This window comes from Oncorhynchus gorbuscha, linkage group LG21 (genome assembly GCF_021184085.1).
Source record: "Oncorhynchus gorbuscha isolate QuinsamMale2020 ecotype Even-year linkage group LG21, OgorEven_v1.0, whole genome shotgun sequence".
Taxonomy (NCBI): Eukaryota; Metazoa; Chordata; class Actinopteri; order Salmoniformes; family Salmonidae; genus Oncorhynchus; species Oncorhynchus gorbuscha.
In genome coordinates this window covers 47423731-47444879 of record NC_060193.1, presented here as the reverse complement: position 1 = coordinate 47444879, position 21149 = coordinate 47423731, and the positions used below count along the sequence as shown (strand labels likewise).

At 44.1% G+C, this 21149-nt stretch overlaps 1 protein-coding gene across 5 annotated transcripts; it reads right to left on the bottom strand.

Moving 5' to 3' along the window:
• Positions 1 to 1595: 1595 nt before the first annotated feature.
• Positions 1596 to 21149, bottom strand: LOC124007865 (integrin beta-6-like). Of its 5 annotated transcripts, none has more exons than XM_046318650.1 (16): positions 20952 to 21149; positions 17820 to 17895; positions 17180 to 17259; positions 16293 to 16491; positions 13030 to 13276; positions 12354 to 12519; positions 12016 to 12177; positions 11631 to 11726; positions 11244 to 11333; positions 9666 to 9800; positions 9090 to 9507; positions 8614 to 8836; positions 4311 to 4408; positions 3312 to 3428; positions 2584 to 2750; positions 1596 to 2482 (listed from the first exon to the last, which is right to left on the bottom strand). In XM_046318650.1, exons 2-16 carry the CDS (start codon positions 17875 to 17877, stop codon positions 2378 to 2380), a joined length of 2361 nt encoding a protein of 786 aa, XP_046174606.1. In that variant the 5' UTR covers positions 17878 to 17895; positions 20952 to 21149; the 3' UTR covers positions 1596 to 2377. The 5 variants fall into 5 exon arrangements, with proteins under 5 accessions (XP_046174606.1, XP_046174607.1, XP_046174603.1 ...); XM_046318651.1 differs by lacking the exon at positions 20952 to 21149 and adding an exon at positions 20491 to 20507; XM_046318647.1 differs by lacking the exon at positions 20952 to 21149 and adding an exon at positions 18048 to 18133.

Below are 21149 nucleotides of genomic sequence, written 5' to 3'. Positions count from 1 at the left end.
TGTTTGGTGCAGTATTTCTCAAGTAAAGAAATGGCACGAATACGAGTCATCTATTGTTGAATGGCAACAAACACTTTATTGAAGAATCCCTACTGCTGCCCATTGACCGACGAAGGGGCGCAGACTTCGGCTCCGAACTTGGGCTTGCCTCTAGAAAATGTTTTGTGTGCACGAGCAGCCGAAACCGTTCCGAACGGTTTATTGTTCAGGGCCCATCCATGTCATTCTCCTATATGTCTGAACCAAGTGTGAATGTTTACAGGCTGATCAAATGTATTATTAGTCATATGCATAATACCATTACTAGAAGAACATTACTACTAGCCTAGATTGTGATATCCAATAAACATTTCAAATTCAATGAGACTGGAGACTAGAGTATAGGTCATCGGACAGACCTACTCCCTGTGCCCAATCAAACAACATGTCTGAGCGTGTTTCTCTCTCTCTCTCTCTCTCTGTGTTTATGTTTGTGTGCCTAGTTAAATAAAGGTTAAATTCAAATACAATATAAATATGTGTGTGTCCTCCTGTCATTCCTTTTTTTGTGCATAATTTCATGACCCAATTTCAGCTATTTCCTGTTTCCACCAGGGAAATCTACACTCTACAGCCTATAGTTGCTATACTGTGCAAAGAGTCTATCCATGGTTACATTTACCTGACCAGAATCTGTCCGTCCCTCTACCCATAACAGCATCAATGTTGATGTTTTATTCTTTCTGACTTGTCCAATCTGATTCAGAAACCTGTTGGTCACATGATGAGTCCATTCATTAATTGATCGTGCGTAATATGGACAACGTGTTCTTACTACGAAACCATTTTGCAGTACTTCCAGTCCAGATTACACAACAATTGAACTACCTTGTCCTATATTGTTTATTGTATTTTTCCATAATCGAAACCGAGGATAATAAAAAGCATCTCGCCACGCATCCAGCGGTGCAGCGCTGTAGCCTACAGAAGCCTATGCAAATATCTTGTCTTGCATACAGTGTACCACACTTACATATACAGGGAAACAATCGAGTTTTTCTTATTGTAGACTTCCTTGTCCTGACTTGCATGACTGACCTATCATTTCTAATTGTATAAAATAAAACCTGGATAGTAGGTTACTAGTGGACTCATGTTGATGTTCGATGCAGCCTGAGCTGAACTTACTGTAGAGTTCGGAAAGATCTTTCTTCTCCAACACCATATCGTTTTCAATCGCACAGTCGCAGTTATTCACAAACACTATCGCACAGATTAAGAAGAGCGCTCCTAGAGATTCTGTACAGCGTGATAAATATATTCTCATTTCGACGACAAGTTGCGGAATAAAAAGGAAACAGTTCCGTGGTTGTTTTCCTCCTGAAGAACTTTCCGAAAGTTCGGTTAATCACGACGTCACGGCCCAAGGTCTCTGCGGGGTAGTAAAGGAAGCATAGCCTAAATTTCTTCCAGACAATTTTTTGGTCGGGGGTCGGCTTTTATGGTTTTTACACACGTTTTTAGAAGAACACCGATAGTCTATTTCAAATAATACTCAACAATAGGCTTACATCACTTACACTGGCCGATGATAAATCAAAACAAGACGAACATGATGATGTGGCAACAACTCAAAAGTTCAACTTTATTTTTGTGCCTTACATTGAAGTGAATCCATTATTCTTCTCAAAATGATTCCAATCAAGATTACATCATTCAAGGCTCAGCCTCAATTCAAAACCCAAAACAAAACTTTTATAACACGAAAAACATGAAACATTATTGCAGTAGTATCAAGCCTACTCAGTTTGTTCTCAGTTTTAGACTACCTATGTCCCAAACCAAAATCTATCAAAAAACGTAAAGATGTAGGATCATAATTTGAGCCAGTTTGCTACAGCAGGAAAATAATCCTGCAGAAACCAGAAATGTAAATAACTATGTGAATTACACATGGATATTGTTGTAGAGGTTTACATATTTTTCGTAAGGGAAAATCAAGTCTGAAATTTCAAAGCGGAAATTACAAACTTCAGAAACTTTTTTAAACCTCAAATACACAACAATTTTGACATTTCCTGCATTGCAGGAAAGTTCTCCTGCAACGGGGTGATCAAATTAAGATCCTATATCTGTAACAATCTAAATGGGAAAATCCAGTGTTCAGTTCAGCAGAGTGTTTGTACCAGAGAGCAGCAAAATCAAAGTCATTTCATTTAGAGATGATTCATAGCTAGACATTCCATTTTCTGCCTGCTGATATGAGATAGCATCCCTGAAGAAGATCCAGACCTTTTGGATTGATACAATGTTGTACATTGTGGTGTTTACAATTTGTTCTTACACCACACACACATGCACACGCACACACACACACACACACACACTGATGTCACCATCAGCAGCCATCCATTGAATGAATATCAACTTTCGGTCCCCCTGCACTTTTATAAGTTACATTTTTAAATGTTGATGTCGAGCTTCTAAACAGAGGGTTTGTACCCTGTGGGAAGGGAAAAAAAACAGTTTAACAATAAAATTCTACAAGAATTTAAAAGCAATTGACATTAGACAGAGCAAATGAGGACAAGGACACCATCTTACCGACTGCCATTTAGCCTTTGCCCTCTCGGCCTCAAACTTGGCGACCTCATTGCGGTCGTGGACTGAGATCAACAGCTTCCACACCCCCAGCAGGATGAGGCCGATGGTGAGGATGGACAGAGAGACCCCCAGTACTATCATAGCTATGTTGGGGGGCTCAGGACAGTCTGGAGGGACAGAGAGAGAGGGAGAGAGACACAGTTACTTCCGTAGTCATCACAGAGACACTTTTTCAAGGTGTAATTGTAATAGCAAGTTTTTTTAGCACACTTGGCAAGATAAATCCGTTGCTCATTACAGTAACCGTTACCCTGGTTGTGATAGAAATGGGGAATTTTATGCTAATGTTAGGATATATATTATATTACAGTGATCATTACAGTGATCAGACTCATCATTTACTCCCGAGTGGCGCAGCTGTCTAGGGCACTGCATGTCAGTGCTTGAGGCATCACGACAGACACCCTGGTTCGATTCCAGGCTGTATCACAACCGGCCGTGATTGGGAGTCCTGGCCCAGTGTTCCGGGTTTGATTAGGCCGTCATTGTAAATAAGAATTTGTTCAACACCTTCATTTTCTCACTGTTCGCCCCTTTACCAGTTGCATTAATTACTTTCGAGAAAGGACTTTTATACAACACCTTCATTTTCTCACTGTTCGTACTTTTATGTGACGTTCAAAAACCTTTCGGTGAATCTGGCCCCAAGGTGTGGGCGTTGACCTTACCGTACATCTTTAGATTATACACTGTGCTCCCTGCGTCTCCAGCCACCACACTGAAAGAGATGAAGCAGTTGTTCTCACTCTTTAGGGTACACAGCGTGGACCGGCTCTCATCGTATTCTGAAAAGGAATGTGGACACGTACACAGCTATAAAGATGGGATGAATGAATAAGCCACATATCAACTTCCCTCTGCATTGTAATAGGACGTAAGAGGATACCCTCCTCTCTATTCTGCTGCCAATATGATTCCCATATCAAAGGCCAAGATCTATGTTGTGTGAATGTGTGTGTGTCACACCATTGTATTTCACATCTGAGTCCTGAAGATCTGGTGCGATAATCAGATACACCTCTCAGCTTGCATTAGTGTGAGCGGGTTCAAAATAAGCTCCCCTTTATAGGGACAAACCCTCAGAGTCAGGTCCTTGTATTTTCAACCAGCACCACAATAGACCCGTCTGTAGGACATGGTAAATAATATGTTCCCCTTTGTCTAGTGTCAGGTGAACACTGGACCAAGACAGTGTTCTGATGGAGAGGGAGAGGGTTGAAGAGAGAGTGACGATAAGGGCTAAGAGAGACACTTGATGCAGGACGGGCCAGAATGCCTCGAGATCTCTGACCCGTGGGGGAACTTTACATGCTAGTCTGTTCAGTACCCACGCAGGACAAACAGCGTGGGGCGATCATATTAAACAGGGAGGAGGAAGGGCCAGGCAAGGGAAAGTTCCCCCAGAAACGTCTTCATCAGGGTTGGCAAGGAAACAATGTCCCCACTGGTTGCAGGAATAGTCCGGCATCAAGAATAGCAATCACACATTTGATTAATACAAGTGGTCAATCCGGACAGGTCGGTGTAACGCTGTTTCGGCTGTCACTCTCTCTCTAGTTCTCATTTCACTCTTCACAATATTCATTTGAATCTTATCAGTCATGATTCGGCTACTCTTGTCTAATAAACAACTCAGACAGACAGGTAGACAGGTAGGAGTGACTGACCTGTGGAATTGTTGATGAAGACGTGAGGAACGCTGCACCTTTGGACACACTCCTCTGTGGCCTCGTCCTCTGCTTGGAGATGACACTCCACACAGGTCCTGAGGAGCGCACACGCACGCACGCGCACACGCACACACACACACACACACACACACACACACACACACACACACACACACACACACACACGCGTCACGTGTTGAGTGACTTAACAGGAGGGTTATTTGTGTCCCCTGATAAAGAGTGAACAGAAGAAGCCTTGGCCAGATTTCAGTTTGTTCCTGAGGCTGCTCTCTCTTTCTCTCTCTCTCTCTCTCTCTCGGTGTGTAGTCTAGCACATAATGGTGGTGTCAGATGGACTGTGTGTGACAGGTCCTTTACAATGGAGAAAGGAAATACTCCAGCACTGTTGTTGGCTGTCTTTTCATGCCCTCAGGAACAAGCAGACAAATTCAGACAAGATGAGGTGAACATTATATCCCAGTACTGAAAAGAGGCGACAAACCTGGCTAGGGAAAAAAAAAAAAGGGAAGACCGGCAAGAATCAATTAGTCAAATAAAAAGCGAAGGGCTTCGCCAAGGTTTCACAGGATGTGGGCTAGTGCGGAACAGGAACAAGGTTTCACAGGATGTGGACTAGTGCGGAACAGGAACAAGGTTTCACAGGATGTGGGCTAGTGTGGAACAGGAATAAGGTTTCACAGGATGTGGGTTAGTGTGGAACAGGAATAAGGTTTCACAGGATGTGGGCTAGTGTGGAACAGGAACAAGGTTTCACAGGATGTGGGCTAGTGTGGAACAGGAATAAGGTTTCACAGGATGTGGACTAGTGCGGAACAGGAACAAGGTTTCACAGGATGTGGGCTAGTGTGGAACAGGAATAAGGTTTCACAGGATGTGGGCTAGTGCGGAACAGGAACAAGGTTTCACAGGATGTGGGCTAGTGTGGAACAGGAATAAGGTTTCACAGGATGTGGGCTAGTGCGGAACAGGAACAAGGTTTCACAGGAAGTGGGCTAGTGCGGAACAGGAATAAGGTTTCACAGGATGTGGGCTAGTGCGGAACAGGAACAAGGTTTCACAGGATGTGGGCTAGTGCGGAATAGGAACAAGGTTTCACAGGATGTGGGCTAGTGCGGAACAGGAACAAGGTTTCACTGGATGTGGGCTAGTGTGGAACAGGAACAAGGTTTCACAGGATGTGGGCTAGTGTGGTCAAGACATTTGCTATAAGTGTTGGCATCTCATCACTTTCAGTAGTATATTTATTTGCTGTACTGTCTACAGTCGCTGTTGTCATGGCTGACACAGACGGCCTACAAGTACCTTCAGAAAGTTCTCACACCCCATGAGATTTTCCACAATCTCCATTTTGTGTCACTGGCCTACAAACAATATGCCATCATGTCAAAGCGGAATTATGTTTTTACAACATTATACTAATGAATTCAAAATGAAAAGCTGAAATGTCGTGAATCAATAAGGTTTCAACCCCTTTGCTAAGTTCAGGAGTAAAAATGTGCTTAACAAATAACATAATGGACGCACTATGTGCCCAATAATAGTGTTTAACATGATATTTTTTTAATTACTATCTCTGTAACTCCACACATACAATTATCTGAATGGTCCCTTAGTCGAGCAGTGAATTTCAAACACAGATTCAATCACAAAGACCAGGGATATTTTCCAACGCCTTATTAATGACCTTTTGGATGGTAATACACACAGTCACTACAAAGATACAGGCATCCTCTCTAACTCAGTTGCTAGAGAGGAAGGAAACCGCTCAGGGATTTCACCATGAGGCCAATGGTGACTTTAAAACAGTTACAGTTTAATGGCTGTGATAGGAGAAAACTGAGGATGGATCAACAACATTGTAGTTACTCCACAATACTAACCTAAATTACAGAGTGAAAAGAAGGACGCCTGTACACAATACAAATATTCCTAAACATGCATCCTGCTTGTAATAAAGTAAAACAAAAAAACAAAAAGTAAAACTGCTAAAAACAGGGCAAAGAAATTAACTTTATGCGCTGAATACAAAATGTTATGTTTGGAGCAAATCCAACACAACACATCACTGAGTACCAGTCTTCATATTTTTAAGCATGGTGGTGGCTGCATCATGTTATGGGAATGCTTGTCATCAGCAAGGACTAGGGAGTTTTTTGGGGGGATAAAAATAAACGGAATAAAGCTAAGCACCGGAAAAATCCTAGAGGAAAACCTGGTTCAGTCTGCTTTCCAACAGACACGGGGAAAGAAATGCACCTTTCAGCAGGACAATAACCTAAAACACAAGGCCAAATATACACTGGAGTTGTTTACCAAGACGACATTGAATCCCAAATGGCCTAGTTACAGTTTTTACTTGAAATCACCTTGAAAATCAGTCAAGACTTGAAAATGGCTGTCTAGCAATGATCAACAACCAATTTGACAAGAGCTTGGATAATTTTTAAAAGAATGATGTGCAATCCAGGTGTGCAAAGCTCTTACAGACTTACCCAGAAAGACTCACAGCTGTAATCACTGCCAAACATGCTTCTAATGATGCAGGGATGTGAAAACTTACATAAATGAGATATTTCTGGATTTAACCTTCAACACATTTGCAGAAATGTCTAAAAACAGGTTGTAACATTGTCATAATGGGGTAATGTGTGTAGATGAGTGACAATTTGTATTTATTTAATCCATTTTGAATTCAGTCTGTAACACAACAAAATGTGGAATAAGTCAAGGGGCATGAATAGTTTCTGAAAGCGCTGTATATAGTTGAAGTCGGAAGTTTACATTAAAACTCATTTTTCAACCACTCCACAAATTTCTTGTTAACAAACTATGGTTTTGGCAAGTCGGTTAGGACATCTACATTGTGCATGACACAAGTCATTTTTCCAACAATTGTTTACAGACAGATTATTTAATTTATAATCTGTCTGTAAATGATTTCACTTATAATCTTCCAGAAAATGATGTCATGGCTTGAGAAGCTTCTGATAAGCTAATTGACATAATTTGAGTCAATTGGAGGTGTACCTGTGGATGTATTTCAAGGCCTACCTTCAAACTCAGTGCCTCTTTGCTTGACATCATGGGAAAATCAAAAGAAATCAGCCAAAACAATTGTAGACCTCCACAAGTCTGGTTCATCCTTGGGAGCAATTTCCAAACGCCTGAAGGTACCACGTTCATCTGTACAAACAAGAGTACGCAAGTATAAACACCATGGGACCACAAAGCCATCATACCGCTCAGGAAGGGGACTCATTCTGTCTCCTAGAGATGAACGTACTTTGGTGCGAAAAGTGCAAATTAATCCTAGAACAACAGCAAAGGACCTTGTGAAGATGCTGGAGGAATCAGGTACAAAATTATCTATATCCACAGTAAAACAAGTCCTATATCGACATAACCTGAAAGGCCGCTCAGCAAGGAAGAAGCCACTGCTCCCACACTGCCATAAAAAAAGCCAGACTACGGCATGGGGACAAAGATCGTACTTTTTGGAGAAATGTCCTCTGGTCTGATGAAACAAAAATAGAAATGTTTGGAGCAAAAAGGGGGAAGCTTGCAAGCCGAAGAAAACCATCGCAACCGTGAAGCATGGGGGTGGCAGCATGTTGTTGGGGTGCTTTGCTGCAGGAGGGACTGGTGCACTTCACAAAATGGATGGCATCATGAGGGAGGACAATTATGTGGATATATTGAAGCTGCATCTCAAGACATCAGTCAGGAAGTGAAAGCTAGGTTGCAAATGGATCTTTCAAATGGACAATGACCTCAAGCCTACTTCCAAAGTTTTGGCAAAATGGCTTAAGGACAACAAAGTCAAGGTATTGGAGTGGCCATCACAAAGCCCTGACCACAATCCAATAGAAATTGTGTGGACAGAACTGAAAAAGCATGTGTGAGCAAGGAGGCCTACAAACCTGACTCAGTTACACCAGCTCTGTCATGAGGAATGGGCCAAAATTCACCCAATTTATTGTGGGAAGCATTCTGGAAGGCTACCCGAAATGTTTGACCCAAGTTATACAATTTAAAGGCAATGCTCCCAAATACTAATTGAGTGCATGTAAACTTCTGACCCACTGGGAAATAAATAATTCTCTCTGCTACTATTCTGACATTTCACATTATTAAAATAAAGTGGTGATCCTAACTGACCTAAGACAGGGAATTTTTTACTAAGATTAAATGTCAGGAATTGTGAAAAACGGAGTTTAAATGTATTTGGCTAACTGTATATGACCCATTGGGAAACTGGACAGACGTGTGTTCTTCTTACCTAGCAGAGCTACAGGAGTCTCCACAGGTAGGGCACTTTTCACAGGTGTCTCCAGAGGCTCCGGGCATGGAACACACACACTTCCCGCACGCACACTTCCCCCGTCCGCTGCACAGCGCTCCGTCCTCCGACACACACGTGTCCCTGCTGCTGCTGCAGTTACAGTACTCCCCCGTCCAGCCGCTCTGACACACACACTCGCCGCAGTCACAGTCCCCGTGACCTACACACACACACACACACACACACACACACACACACACACACACACACACACACACACACACACACACACACACACACACACACACACACACACACACACACAAGAAAGTAACTACAGTATATCCTGAAGGTCATGTGTTATATTACTGTGTCACTGTGATGTCAGTACATTGTCTGTTTTCATCAAAAGAGGAAGAGGTGAAACCACAATGCTCATCATGGAAGTCCGTGTTTCGACCGTACGTACACACCTCCACAGAGGACCCCTCGGAACCTCACACAGGAGAAGTCGTCACACTCGCAGTAGGCCCCGTAGACGCGTCCGAAACTAGACGGGTGACACACACACTGGCCGCAGTAACACTCCCCTTGCCCGCTACAGGACTCCGGAGCGCCACTGGCCTTGCAGTTACTGCTCTGGACGCTCTCCTCCGTACACTCACACTTGGAGCCCATGTACCCGGGATCACACAGACAGGAGCCACACTCCAGAGATCCCCGGCCCAGACTGCAGTGGCTGCTGTTGGGCTCGGGGGTCTGCTGACAGGCACAGGAGCACAGGGACTCCAGGTCTATCTCCAGGGGGTCCTGAAAGCCCACCGGTTTGATGAGGAAACGCTGGGGACCGTCGAGACACTCAGAGAGTTCTACAGTCACGTTGAAGGAGACCTGGGAATCACAGAGATTGAAGGGTGGTGGATGTTATAGCATTCATGCTTTCAGGTGGCTGTATAGTCAGTTGGAAACTTGTTTACGACAAGAGGAAAAATATGGGAATATTGTTCTTGAATATCACTGACCAACTAACCAGCAAAATGGGAACAAACCGTGTCTCCAGCTTTGACGTTGGAGCATCGTTTCTGTCCAGGTAGTACCGTCCCATCCTGACAGATCGCTGTGAAGGAGATCTGTAGATCCTCCGTGTCTCCTAGTACCTCCAGCTCTATCTCAGACCGCAGCTCCTGGAAACACAAAGGTAACCTATAATGGGGTCATGGTCAGATCCTAGTCCTGTGTGTGTCTGTGTGCACGTGCGTGTGCGTGTGCGTGTGCGTGTGTGTGTGTGTGTGTGTGTGTGTGTGTGTGTGTGTGTGTGTGTGTGTGTGTGTGTGTGAGTCTGTGTGCGTGTGAGTATGTGTGCGTGTGAGTATGTGTGTGAGAGTCTGTGTGCACGTGAGTATGTGTGAGAGAGAGAGAGAGAGAGAGACAGAGAGAGAGAGAGAGAGAGAGAGAGAGAGAGAGAGAGAGAGAGAGAGAGAGAGAGAGAGAGAGAGAGAGAGAGAGAGAGAGAGAGAGAGAGAGAGGAGAGAGAACCATTATAAGCTTCTGCAACCACTGACTTATTACCTACTTTCTAAGGCTACGGTAGACCGCTAAGGTTTACTCAGCTGGGCCTATTCATTTCTAATCTTCCACTATATAGGTAAGTCCCTTTCTCTGAGCGGTGGGAGTCATGATCCCAGTGACTTCCCAGGTATTCCGTCAAGCTCCCAGGTATCCCAGGTGTTAGCAGCCAATCACCACAGGGTACAGTGAGGTAGATCTGACTCTTCAGACTTGTTCTCTTAGTAAACACAGTGTTGACAGAGTACATGACATTTTTGATCTTTTCAGTTCCTTCAGGCCTTCGGGGAAGATGTGGTCTGCGTGATGCGTGAGAGAAAAAGCTTGAGCCGAGACACAGCTGGAGCAGTAGCGTACTCACTGTACAGTGTACTATGACGAGCACTAAATCAATATCTAGTTATCCCCAAAATAAGCTACATTGGTAATGTGGCTAACCTCTTAATAGCGTGCACATAAAGTATGTCCCGCACATTTCTTATTATGCTAGATGATAGATGCTAAGTGCTAAGTGCTAAGTGCTTGCCATTAGCTCGGTATTGAATAAAGCTCTCAGTGAAGCCCCTTGGCATAGCTAGACGTGACTTGGCTCTGGTAGGCTGTTCAGGAAGTGTCTGATGAAATGATTAGAAGCTGTGGGTCTGCTCTCATCACCCTCAACGCTCACGCGCACACACCACTCGCGCATACCCTCGTGCATACACTCGCACGCACACACACACACACACACGCGCTGCCTGTAGGCCTGAAGCCAATAGGGATTAGACTATAGGGAGGAACACACGACAGAGGATGAAACAGCAGGGGCGAGTACAGACCTGCTGACAGCATACCGAGGTGCAGAGAGGAGAGGGAGGGGGGGGGGGGGGGGATGGAGAGACGGGGATGAGAGGAGGGAGGGAGAGGGGTGGTGGGGAGAGGAGGGAGAGAGACGAGATAAACAGAAAGGAAGCCGAGGCAGCTAGTCAGAGGTCACTACGGCCATGTACTCAGCAAGTCTCAATAGTCCTGCTAACTAACAAACACACTGTACTCCCACAGTGACAGAATCGGACTCTTACTTTATACGCCGTCACAATCAGTTCCAGGATGTTCCTTGAATCTGATTCCAGAACCCCCACCGTGGCACCAGGTATGAAGCTTGCATAGTTCTGCGATAAAACAGACACACTGTTACTGTTTATGTAGGTTGGGCGACCAATCACAGCAACATCATAAGGAAATAGGTTCTACCCAAAACAGGAAGAGAGCACTTGTTCCAACACGCCCACAGAGAGCACTTAGCGAATCAAACATGCTAACCTCAACGATACACAGAGATACATGTTCCTTCTCCATTCCATAACCGGCTCACCGCAATACCTCGTTTCCACCCGGTGTTTTCTGACAGGTAAATGTCACATTGCTGTTGGGAAAAGGACAATGGAGGGAGAAGGAGAAGTTCTCACCTCGTAGTTGTGTTTCTGATTTTCCGTCACAGCGAATATGAGCAGGATATTGTTGTCCACCAGTTTATCCATCAGCTGTCCCAGAGTTGGGTATTCCTGGACGGACAAAGTCAGTATTTTTAAAACCTCAGACTATAGTATTTCATCCCAATGAATTAAACAATTACATGTATTTCTAAAGCCCTTTTCACATCAACAGTAATAAAAAGTGATTTACAGTCACCCGGCTTAGGCCCCAAAGAGCCAGTAGCTTTTACAGTAAAAGGACACTCCTTCACCATGGACAGGAATGAAAGCCATGTTATAGTATCGTAAACAGTCAATCATCGTATTACAACCCCAGTCATAGAAATAATAAATGAATCTGATGTGACAGTCCCCTTACCAGATGGGCAGCCATAGAGTATTCATTGTTGCTGTCCAGATGGCACTCCCCGTCGTTAGGGACGACGATGCCGGACATCTTGCTGTCCATCCCAAAGTGAGAGTCGGCGTCGCTCACAAACACCAGCAGACGCATGGAGTCGTTCCTCCAGCCTATCTTGTCCTGACAGGGAGAGATGAGAGACTATTACACCGCACTAATACAATAGTCCATTGTCAAAGAACACCTGAAGTTGCCTTGAAGAATAAAGATTTTCTATTCAGCTCTATTCCATTCTGTTAAAGTGGGTACCATCGTTGGGGACAAATCAAACCTGAACCACAGACCCTCTCACTTACCCCACAGACAGCGGCCTGCATAATGGCATCGAAGCCACACTCCGGCAGGTCGATGTTGGCAGACACACGCTGGTTGGCGATGATATTGTTGAACTTCTCTGTGCTGCTGGTGAGAGGTAGGATGTGTTTGTATCCAAACGTTGGCAGACAGCTCTCATCCACACTCCTGCATGGGAACACCATAGAGAAACATAGCGAATTACATCTATGACCAGGGTTCCACTCTAAGACAAATTCAAAATAACAGAACTTTCCATGACTTTCCATGTCTACAGATAAGACTTTGAGGGCCAAATATTTCCATCACTGTTTAACTAATTCTTCATTACTAGTTATTACTATTATTTACAACAAGTAAGCTTGCTATAAACATACTCAAAAACATTGTGTCGTTTACTAAGCTCTTTTAGTGAGAAAATCTGTCTCTTCCACAGAAAGATGGTCCTTTGTAGCTTAGTTGGTAGAGTATGGCCCATGTAATGCCAGGGTAGTGGGGTTTGAATCCCGGGACCACCCATACATATGTACGCATGACTGTAAGTCGCTTTGGATAAAAGTGTCTGCTAAATGCATATATTATATTATATTATATAAAGAAAGTGGTTTTCATTTGTACTTCAACCATAGTGTTACAAATGGTTTTCATTGAATTTCTCACAACCATACTGTACCCTACCTACAAGGGTTCTCCAGCTCTCCAGGAGTGATCTTAATGAACGGGAGGACTGGTTTCTCAACGAAGGACCCGAATCCAAGTCTGAATTTACTGGTGAGCTTTGCCATCTCCTTGGACAGGGTGGAGCCCAAGTCTTTAATCATCTCCAGGTCGTCAATCATGGAGGCTGAGAGGTCCATCAGGTAGTAGATGTCTACAGGGTAGTCCTCTGTCTGCTGCACACTGATCTGGAAGGTCACCTCACTGCCTGAACGAAAAAAATAAGAAATAGAATAGAGTGTTTTCTGTCTCTCTCTCTCTCTCTCTCTCTGGGTTGCGTTCAGTTCAAGGGATGACCATGCTAGTGATACATTCTATTCATATTATTATCTTTATGTGAAAAATTGGGTTAAAATATTCATTAAACATCCTTCATTCATCAAAAAAAGAGTTTCTAAATCAACTTCAAATCACCGCCAGGCCAACATGTACACACAGTGTGAGCAGTGAGCAGTGTACCCAATGGCTGTATAAATAATGGACACAGCGACTGCCCCCAGGTCTCCATCAGTAACTGTATAAATAATGGACACAGCGACTGCCCCCAGGTCTCCATCAGTAACTGTATAAATAATGGACACAGCGACTGCCCCCAGGTCTCCATCAGTAACTGTATAAATAATGGACACAGCGACTGCCCCCAGGTCTCCATCAGTAACTGTATAAATAATGGACACAGCGACTGCCCCCAGGTCTCCATCAGTAACTGTATAAAAATAATGGACACAGCGACTGCCCCCAGGTCTCCATCAGTAACTGTATAAATAATGGACACAGCGACTGCCCCCAGGTCTCCATCAGTAACTGTATCAATAATGGACACAGCGACTGCCCCCAGGTCTCCATCAGTAACTGTATCAATAATGGACACAGCGACTGCCCCCAGGTCTCCATCAGTAACTGTATAAATAATGGACACAGCGACTGCCCCCAGGTCTCCATCAGTAACTGTATAAATAATGGACACAGCGACTGCCCCCAGGTCTCCATCAGTAACTGTATAAATAATGGACACAGCGACTGCCCCCAGGTCTCCATCAGTAACTGTATAAATAATGGACACAGCGACTGCCCCCAGGTCTCCATCAGTAACTGTATAAATAATGGACACAGCGACTGCCCCCAGGTCTCCATCAGTAACTGTATAAATAATGGACACAGCGACTGCCCCCAGGTCTCCATCAGTAACTGTATAAATAATGGACACAGCGACTGCCCCCAGGTCTCCATCAGTAACTGTATAAATAATGGACACAGCGACTGCCCCCAGGTCTCCATCAGTAACTGTATAAATAATGGACACAGCGACTGCCCCCAGGTCTCCATCAGTAACTGTATAAATAATGGACACAGCGACTGCCCCCAGGTCTCCATCAGTAACTGTATAAATAATGGACACAGCGACTGCCCCCAGGTCTCCATCAGTAACTGTATAAATAATGGACACAGCGACTGCCCCCAGGTCTCCATCAGTAACTGTATCAATAATGGACACAGCGACTGCCCCCAGGTCTCCATCAGTAACTGTATAAATAATGGACACAGGCAGTAACTGCCCCCAGGTCTCCATCAGTAACTGTATAAATAATGGACACGGCGACTGCCCCCAGGTCTCCATCAGTAACTGTATAAATAATGGACACGGCGACTGCCCCCAGGTCTCCATCAGTAACTGTATAAATAATGGACACGGCGACTGCCCCCAGGTCTCCATCAGTAACTGTATCAATAATGGACACAGCGACTGCCCCAGGTCTCCATCAGTAACTGTATAAATAATGGACACAGCGACTGCCCCCAGGTCTCCATCAGTAACTGTATAAATAATGGACACAGCGACTGCCCCCAGGTCTCCATCAGTAACTGTATAAATAATGGACACGGCGACTGCCCCCAGGTCTCCATCAGTAACTGTATAAATAATGGACACGGCGACTGCCCCAGGTCTCCATCAGTAACTGTATAAATAATGGACACGGCGACTGCCCCCAGGTCTCCATCAGTAACTGTATAAATAATGGACACAGCGACTGCACCCAGGTCTCCATCAGTAACTGTATAAATAATGGACACAGCGACTGCCCCCAGGTCTCCATCAGTAACTGTATCAATAATGGACACAGCGACTGCCCCCAGGTCTCCATCAGTAACTGTATAAATAATGGACACAGCGACTGCCCCCAGGTCTCCATCAGTAACTGTATAAATAATGGACACAGCGACTGCCCCCAGGTCTCCATCAGTAACTGTATAAATAATGGACACAGCGACTGCCCCCAGGTCTCCATCAGTAACTGTATAAATAATGGACACAGCGACTGCCCCCAGGTCTCCATCAGTAACTGTATAAATAATGGACACGGCGACTGCCCCAGGTCTCCATCAGTAACTGTATAAATAATGGACACGGCGACTGCCCCCAGGTCTCCATCAGTAACTGTATAAATAATGGACACAGCGACTGCACCCAGGTCTCCATCAGTAACTGTATAAATAATGGACACAGCGACTGCCCCCAGGTCTCCATCAGTAACTGTATCAATAATGGACACAGCGACTGCCCCCAGGTCTCCATCAGTAACTGTATCAATAATGGACACAGCGACTGCCCCCAGGTCTCCATCAGTAACTGTATCAATAATGGACACAGCGACTGCCCCAGGTCTCCATCAGTAACTGTATCAATAATGGACACAGCGACTGCCCCCAGGTCTCCATCAGTAACTGTATAAATAATGGACACAGCGACTGCCCCCAGGGCTCCATCAGTAACTGTATAAATAATGGACACAGCGACTGCCCCCAGGTCTCCATCAGTAACTGTATAAATAATGGACACAGCGACTGCCCCCAGGTCTCCATCAGTAACTGTATAAATAATGGACACAGCGACTGCCCCCAGGTCTCCATCAGTAACTGTATAAATAATGGACACAGCGACTGCCCCCAGGTCTCCATCAGTAACTGTATAAATAATGGACACAGCGACTGCCCCCAGGTCTCCATCAGTAACTGTATAAATAATGGACACAGCGACTGCCCCCAGGTCTCCATTAGTAACTGTATAAATAATGGACACAGCGACTGCCCCCAGGTCTCCATTAGTAACTGTATAAATAATGGACACAGCGACTGCCCCCAGGTCTCCATCAGTAACTGTATAAATAATGGACACAGCGACTGCCCCCAGGTCTCCATCAGTAACTGTATAGATAAGGGTTTACCAGTTCTGAGTTTGAGGGCCATCTTCTGTGGTGAAATCTGGGTGCTGTTGGTATTCCCTGTCTTCTTCCCGAGAGGCTGGTCCCGGAGGACCTCGGAGTTGGTCACAGGAAATTCTACCTGTTCCTGGGGACAGCCTCTCCCTAGGAGGACGTACGGCGTGTCACATCGCTCACTAATTAAAAACGAGTCTGTGAAATTCTGAGAGGTTAAAAACACCACAAGGTTTTACTGCCACATTACAACCAATCTGACACAGAGACTCTTAACATATGTTACCGTTGTGTCGTCAGTCAATAGTTATATTCATACTATAGTACTAACTAAAAAGGTAGAACTTCTGAAGATCATTTACAAATATTGTCATCATTACATCATTGAACAATATTTTTTTTGACTCTGCACTGCAATTTGCTCCATCAACAACATGTCATATGAGTATTCCATATCAAGTTAGGCTAGTTGTACATTTATGAATTCATGACACGTTCCTCAACAGGCTGTGATTTTATTTGGCCCCCAAAGTTCTGTGCAAAATATAGATATATAGTTTTATATCTATATATATATACACACACATTTCGTTCTTGGACATAAAAGACTAAAATCAGCAGGAAATGACGTCAAAGTTATTTTTATTCAGGAAATCTGTTCCCTAGTATTCCCACGCATAAAGAGAGAGAGGTATATGTGATCGTATCCCAATGCAATTCAAGTTTGAAATGATTCTGTTTTTGTCAAATATTTTATCTGTTTGGAACTCTTGCGGTCAATGTGCAGTGCACACATTATTTAGAACTGTAAAGCGGCCCTCCAACCATCCGCTCAAGGAAAAATCGGCACACGGCTGAATGTAATTGGGTTCCCCTGCCCAAGATGTATAGCCTACCTCTTGTGTGCACCATGCACAGTGGGGACCCAGCTGGAGACACTCGTCACAAGTCACTGCGCTGCCAACCGAACATGTTCCTACATGGACACCACACGGAGAATATAGAATATAGAAGTGGTCAGCGTGGTTGGCCCTGTCTAGCACCGGTTACATTTTCTCACCGCACTGCTGACTGGCATATAGTATATGAGTGATTGTTTCGTGCCTGTCTTTGTGATGCGCCTGGTTAATTTGCGCATGAATAACTAGAGCAAATGATAGGTTATGTTATCATGATACATCACAATAATAAGTGTGTGTGTGTGTGTGTGTGTGTGTGTGTGTGTGTGTGTGTGTGTGTGTGTGTGTGTGTGTGTGTGTGTGTGTGTGTGTGTGTGTGGTTATAAATAAATATTTGTATATATAAACCACTGGATCAATATTTGTATATATAAACCACTGGATAAAATAAACGAATTTAAATGTAATCAATACATTGCATTCATGTATGACGTGAAATATTTACCTCTATAAAAGTATAATAAAGCTGTTATAATCTAGGGAAAAATCTGGATATATTGCAGTTACATGTAATCTTAAAAGGAGAAGTTACTGAAGTTATTTCATCAAAGCCATTCGATCCGGTCTCTAGTCTTACCCTCCACGTTGTTGATCCAATGCCGAAGAATCAGGAGCAGAAGTACAGCAGTCCCCATTGGTCCTCGCGGTTACTGCTATAGGGATATGAAAGAACAACAAAACATTCTCTGGCACTCTCATTTGTAGAGTAAAATTAACAAAACAAATAGGTATTTCCAGCCTTAGTAAAGTTCTCTTGGTATCACTGTCCAGGCTAAACGACAAGAGAATGCGCCGTCTTTCTTACCTGGCAGGAAAGACGTTGAGTGCCTGCGTGGTTCAGACATTCTTACCTGCCCAACCTTTTATGTTCACTTCCGTACAGGTGAGAACATAAACGGAACGGGACTACAGAGAGTGAGTGAGAAGTGAGTGTGCGGGCGTGAGTAATGAGTGAAGTGAGGCCGAACAACGGGTACATTGATTTCGGTTTTTATTTCAATGGAAGATTATTTGATAATCGAAATATAACAGAAATGAACTTATTTTACATATATATATCTTTTTTTAAATCAATGTTATTTTGTAAGCCTGCAATCTCAAACTGTTATAACAAATATTGAAGTGCAGGTTATGGAATAAATGATCAAATCCATATAACTATTTGTGCGCACAAAATAACAAATTAGAAATAGCGTTTAAAAATGGGGAAATAGCATGTTTCATTCTGCCTTTTTAAATCAACCTGTTATCCTGGGACTGATCATTCTTAACTTGAAATCTGCCATGACAGAAATGATTCCCTCTTTACTGGACCTCTGATTCACTGCAAAATATATAGGCTAGTGTTGAAACGTTGAATATGAGTATTGATGCAGGCCATAGTATTTGTACGGTGTGTAAATTGACTTATGCTTAAACACGGGTAATTCCCTTGTATTAATTGCCTTATGACCTATAATGACAAGCTGATTACATACCTAGACCAATAGCCCTATTCCCTAGTGATCACAAATGAATATAATGTTTGCCATTTAGCAGACACTTGTATACAAAGCGACATTGAGTCATGCGTGCATACATTTTACATATGGGCGGCTCCAGCGGGAATCATACGCACAACCTTTGTCATTGCGAGCACCATTCTTTATCGACTGAGCCACCACAGGACCAAATGAACTGCACCAAGGTCAAATCCCTGCGGTTGTAAAACATCACACTTTCGAACTTCCAGGATGTGCAACAGAACAATACCCATTGTTCAGTGGGCCATGACTGCCTGTCCGTCGACCTGTTGCATTATATGTCAAATCATTCATTCACTGCCTTCTCCTTGAAATGTATTATATCGTGGCACACATCGTCTTGTCTGTAGCATTTTTGCACTATTACAGGTCTCCATCAACTGTTGTTTATTGGCTTTAACGTCATACTCTATTCTATGGTGTATTTACCCATAAAGCAATGTGATTGTTGAGCTGTGTATAAAGGGGGGGGGGGGTGTAGGCCAACGTGATAACCGTTGTTTATAGGGACAAACAACTGTCCAGACGTGCCAGACCATAAGTCATTACCCCTGAATTACCCAGACGAGATACTGCAACTGAAAAAACATGTTAATATTTAATACGACCAACGGGTTACTTTCGATTTAATGATTAACAGTAGGGACAACAACTATGTCTCGGGCTCATTTGAAAAGTAGTCTATTGCTCAATACAAATATCCTCATAAGTTTGTGTGTGTGTGTGTGTGTGTGTGTGTGTGTGTGTGTGTGTGTGTGTGTGTGTGTGTGTGTGTGTGTGTGTGTGTGTGTGTGTGTGTAGACCATGGAGTGTGTGTCTTTACATGCAGTGTGTGTAGGTGGTGAACAATTGACAGCTGCAGTGTGGATTTCTCAGCTCGTCCGTTCCAGACGGAATATCCTACTAAAGCAGCATCACACCCCTCCGAATCGCAGTAAGCCCCTCATCTGTTACTCCAAACCCCCTCTTCTCCTTCTCTGTTACTCTCCCCCTCTCCTCTCCTCTGCTCCCTACTCCTCTCATATGTACTCATCTCTCCATATGATTCTTCCATTATAATCTCTACTCTACTCGTCTTCTCTCCAGTCTTCCGCCACAGTCATCCTTTCTCCTCTCCTCCTCCACCCCTAGAGGCGCCCAGCTGTCTGTCATTCCATCTCAGCTGATGGATGGAGTGACAGCGGAATGACAGCACTTGTCCTCTGCCACTTTGCAGCTCCCTCCATTCTCTATCTGACTAGAGGACAAACATTTGTACAGTTGTGCCACAGCTGTTCAGAGAACGTACACAGGCCACCCATAAGCATCTTTAAAACATACACTAGTGTGACCTTTTAAAATATGATCTGTTGCTATCTGACAACTCAGCTATCCATCCATTCATTCATTAAATTGTCCTACCTAATTGTCCCACCTAATTGTTCTACCTAATCCACTCAGGTCATTCATTAAATTGTCCTACTTAATAGACCTACTTTACCATGTCCATTCTTTCATTAAATTGTCCTACCTACCCTGCCCAGATATCCATTCTTTCATTTAAAGTGTCCTACCTAACCAGCCCAGATATCCATTCTTTCATTCAAAGTGTCCTACCTAACCAGCCCAGATATCCATTCTTTCATTCAAAGTGTCCTACCTAACCAGCCCAGATATCCATTCTTTCATTCAAAGTGTCCTACCTAACCAGCCCAGATATCCATTCTTTCATTCAAAGTGTCCTACCTAACCAGCCAGTGTCCCAAAAAAGTGTTCTCCAGCATGTCAATAAGCCAATCTTTGGGTCAGATGGTCATGTCTAACCATACAGAGAGAAATAGAAAAAACTTATGTCCATCTTCATTGTTGCTTTCCCAAGGTTTCATTCCCACCATCAGTCACATTGTGAGGGAAGGAAGACTCTCCCACACAAAACCTGCCAGCTTTCGAGACTCCAACCTCTACTCCCGTTGTTGAGACATGAACATGATATTGGCTTGGTCAAGTTAAAGGATTCATAAGAAACTGAATCCTAGTCATTACTCCTAGTCATTCCTTACAATGAGCTGCCTGCTCCGGGTTGTACGCAGTGCTGTGTGATATGATATCACAGATATATCAGTGTGTGTGTGTGTGTGTGTGTGCCGGGCGGGCCGTGTCAGCACACAGTACATTACAACGGTCGGCACTGCAATGAGACAACTCACCTACAGGGGCCTCCTCTGGTACCATGCTGCCCCGTCAAAGGGCCGCTGCGTCCTTGTCGCCGCCTGAAAAATGAGGGGAGAGGAATCAGGGAGACGCCGCCACTGCCGCCGGCCCTCAAAACGTCCAGTTCCAACTGCAGCCCTGGGCAGGAGTAACTATAAACCTACAGTAACAGACAGCTTTATGAAGCATGACGC